General features: G+C 47.7%; 1 protein-coding gene across 1 annotated transcript in view; it reads left to right on the forward strand.

Annotated features, from left to right (window-relative positions):
* Positions 1 to 4,130, forward strand: part of TGFBI (transforming growth factor, beta-induced, 68kDa) — a gene marked incomplete at its 5' end in the record, with an annotated part of 17,047 nt that overhangs the window by 5,543 nt on the left and 7,374 nt on the right. The window contains 3 exons of the mRNA XM_010134060.1: positions 1,374 to 1,438; positions 2,282 to 2,439; positions 3,504 to 3,668. Of these exons, the coding sequence (XP_010132362.1) occupies positions 1,374 to 1,438; positions 2,282 to 2,439; positions 3,504 to 3,668 (388 nt within the window). The remainder of the gene's footprint in view (positions 1 to 1,373; positions 1,439 to 2,281; positions 2,440 to 3,503; positions 3,669 to 4,130) is intronic.

Here is a 4,130-nt window from a genome sequence, read left to right on the forward strand (position 1 = left end):
ATATAAAATGTCTAGACAATCAGTCTGGGTTTGCTTTGTAATTCTCTTAGGAAACCGTGACACAGAATTTATTTGCTTCTGTCACAGAAAAGCAGGTATTTGTTTCACTTACTGGCTCTTAATTACCCTGAAGAATTCCCTCTTAAACCCCAGGCATTTCCACTGTTTGTTAACAGTGTTAAAATGATGACAAATATCTGAAGCTTGAGGATTTTCCTTTCTCTTTGCGTGCCTGTGCTGAGGCTCGGTGATACAGCATCCTCCTTGTCTCCGATCCAGCCGGGAGCACAGAGGAAACGCTTGTCTTTGGGAGGAACACCTATTCCCTCGCTGCCGTAGCCCATCGATCAGATGGCCTTTCACACCGAGCGTAGGAGCAATCCGTGAAAGAGCCTTCTGTGAAAAATAAATGGGCAGCTTCTGGATTGATTTTTTCCTTTTTCTTCCTCCCCCCACCCTGTTAACATCAACACGTGTTCCATGGAATGGCCAGCTTTGAGAATCAGATTTTATTTCCCATTGAGCTGCAGATGATGGATGCAGCATTCAGGCAGCTCCTTCTTATTTAGGGTCTGCAAATCTTGCAGATGGCCCTGAGTCCCCGGGACGGGGTCTCTGGCCCCTTTGGTTTTACTAGGGGATAGATAGTGCTTGATCAGAGCTGCAGTTTGCTGCCAGCCAGAAGGAACTGCTGCACTGGGGGTGCTTGCATGGATGTACCCGGTGTTGGCAAAGATGGGTGCGCTGTGGGGTGCTTGTGGGTGCACGTGCTACCTCTGGTGAAGTTTATCCTTGCAGGACTCATCCCAAGCCCTTGTGCCAATGCATCCAAGAGCAGGGATGCTCCTTCCCCTCCAGGTCTCTCTTGTGGTTTTTGCCATAAGTAAGCAAATAACTTCTGGTGGTGGACAAGAATGGGGTGAAATGAGGGGGAGGCGCTTGGCTGGGCTGGTAAAGCAGCCGTACCAGAGCTGCAGTGTGTGGCAGTGTGATCGGACGTGACAGCAGCAGTCAGCCGGAGCGATCCCCAGATCCCGCAGGAAATGTCCCCAAATGAACCAGCACTCACGATGCCTGGCGGAGGTTATCTGCTGGGACCATGGCTTCGGTTTCCATCCGCTGTTCGTACAAAGGCTCCTGCAAAGTGTGGTTTTGAAAAGAAATCGTGTCTGCTTTTGTTCAGTGGAGAAATGGTCAATGTGCAGCCCTGAGGGAGACAAAAGCTGTGGTTTGTCTTTTGTTCAAGTCTATATTTCTGATAAAGGGTCTGCTCAGAAGTGTCACCAGATATGGATGGATACAGAATGATAGTGAAGAGAAAAAAAGCAGTGGGATGCCGTCAGTTAATCTGCCGTATCCATCTTTTATTCCAGAGTAATCAGCTACGAGTGTTGTCCTGGATATGAAAAAGTTCCTGGAGAAAAAGGCTGCCCAGCTGGTAAAAATATGTTTGACATTCTTAAAATTATACAGCTGCCTAGTAAAGGGAAACGTTAGAAAATTCCTCAAAGTGGATTTGATTTTTGCAATTTGTGCACAATATTGCCATGAACGAGTCAAAAATGGACTCAGCAGAGCACCAGCTGAGTGCCAGCGCAACTCCAACGTGCGCAAACCGTTCCAGACAACTTAAAACCGTGGATATAATTAAACTTAATCAGGCATGGGAAGGCCATAGGGGATGAATGACTTATTCCAACAAGTAATACAGCTTTATTGGAAATGCAGTACAAAGGAATGAGAGAGGAGCAGACAGCTCTGCCAATCCCGGCTCATTTTGGCAGGAAAAATGGCATTCGGAGAAAATACAGCTCAGCCACTGGTGGGGGTTGGGAGGGAGTGAACTGGGTGTATTGCAGAAAGACAAATTCTGCTTTTGCTTTCTGAATGCTTTCTTCCACAAACGTTTGATGCCACTCAGTTAACCACGTGGGCTCGCGTGGATGGGTCAGTGGAGACTGAGGCCAGCGGTGAGCTGCCAGCTCCGAGCCCCAGAAGCCTGAGTACAAGCAAGGATTGGGTGAAAGCAATGAATATCTTTGCTTGCCTCAATTCACATCCATATAAGTCCAGAGCAGCTCCATTTAAACCTGGATGACTCTGCTGTAACTGAGGCCGGAGTTGTCAGGCTATGAGTATTTATTGTCTAATTAATGAACAAATACGAGTTCCCTGACGTGCTTCATTTCCCCAAGCGTTCTCACCAGCAGCTCTCCTTAAACTCAGCGCCGTGCGGGGAGGATGAATGGTGTGGTGAGAATATAACTGTCTCTTCTTTCAGCACTGCCACTTTCAAACATCTACGAAACCCTGGGAGTTGTTGGGTCTACCACCACGCAGCTCTACTCCGACCGGTCTAACCTAAGGCCAGAGATCGAAGGACCTGGAAGTTTTACAATTTTTGCCCCAAGTAACGAGGCCTGGGCATCCTTGCCTGCTGTAAGATATAATTCCTCTTCTTTCTCTTCTTCCTCTGGCTTTCTCTAGTGGAGATGCAGCTCTGCAGGGGTCTGGGTCCAGCCCTATCTAGTAGGACAGACACAGTCCTGGTGCGAGAAGGACTATGAATTGCTAAGCTGGTAATTACCATACTGGCCCATCAGCTTCAGAGCTTTGTTTCTGGAGCCCTCGAGAGATGTGGATGCTCTCCAATGGGTGGATGTAAAAGTCACCTCATTCTGTTTTTCCTGCTTCCTACCATTAGAGATCACGTTAAGACTTTCCAACCCTTTTGGTTTTGCTTGTTGACCCTTACTTTACCCCTCTGGCTGTTGCTGGTTTGCTCAAGCAGCCAGTCCCAGCTGGACCCTGTGTAAACCTGCGGCCGTATTGCATTAGTGCGTTCGTGCGCTCGGTTACATATCAACTTCCTTTACGTTGGTTTTGATTTTCTCACTCTGTGTCTTGTGAAATTTCCACCCCTGATATTGTCACCACTGTCCTGCTGATGCCTCCAGTCCTTGTGGAGCATCTCTGTGAACAGGCAAGAGTCTTGACTGTACATCAGCTACATCCCACATTTAAGTCATTTGTCCATAATATGAAAGAACAACTATTGGGGCAGGGAGGGGGCATGTTTTTGGCTATCCCCACTACCAAGCCTCTACCTCACACCTGTACCACCAGAGACCCTTGCAGGGCTGGTGCTGCTGGGAAGGTCTCCTGATGTATTTGTCCTTTACTGTGAGTGATGCCTTTTGTTGCCTTGCTGCCCATTTGGTTGCGGTGCTCTCACCTTGCTGCCATCACCCCTTTGCCTGCCAAGGACCAGGGTGCCAGAGCTGCCAGCTGCTGGTGTAAGAGGAAAGATGAAGATTTATCAAAGTTAGAGCTCTTCATTTGCACAGATGGCTTAAGACTGAATACATCACTTAATACACACACACAAACACACACACCCCACCCCCTTGGAAAGCTCTTGGATGCAGCCAGACCTCCTGGCTCTCTCTAACAACTGGTTTAATTGCACCTAGCCCTGAAAACTGAATTCTTCTGATTTTCAGGAAACTCTGGATTCCTTAGTCAGTAACGTTAACATTGAGTTGCTCAATGCCCTTCGCTACCACATGGTGAACAAGCGGGTCCTGACGGATGATCTGAAACATGGGACAACACTTAACTCAATGTACCAGGACCTGCCTGTCCAGATTCACCACTATCCTAACGGGGTAAGACATCTGTATTGAACCTGCCCACCACAGACCTGCTTCTCTGCTGCCCTGCACCTCCAGCACTGTCCTTGGACGCCCAGGACTCTGTAATGCTTAGGCTCACAACCACTGATTTAGGAGATGTATCTAAGCAGATAGTTCCATCGCTGCTGATGCAGGGAAGTTGCCCACATTGCTGTATAACTTGCCTGGGTATTGGCTCTTGCGTATTTTCTTAGTCTTGATGATTCAGGCTAGACAAAACCACTGATTATTTTCAAAGCTCTTTAAACATGAAACGTTTCGAACATTCTCGAGTGAGCATTCTCATTCTTTGTGTGTTTTTTTTAGGAAACCACATTTCTCCTCCTGCTGATTCAGTATTGCAGTGCTTGCTGTGTTTGAAATAGAAAACCAGCAGCGGCTGCTTCACCTTCTTTCAGCGCATGTAATGCCCCGTGGCTCTTTCACCCCCCACAT

The sequence above is a fragment of the Buceros rhinoceros genome, unplaced genomic scaffold (assembly GCF_000710305.1).
Source record: "Buceros rhinoceros silvestris isolate BGI_N320 unplaced genomic scaffold, ASM71030v1 scaffold6434, whole genome shotgun sequence".
Classification (NCBI taxonomy): Eukaryota; Metazoa; Chordata; class Aves; order Bucerotiformes; family Bucerotidae; genus Buceros; species Buceros rhinoceros.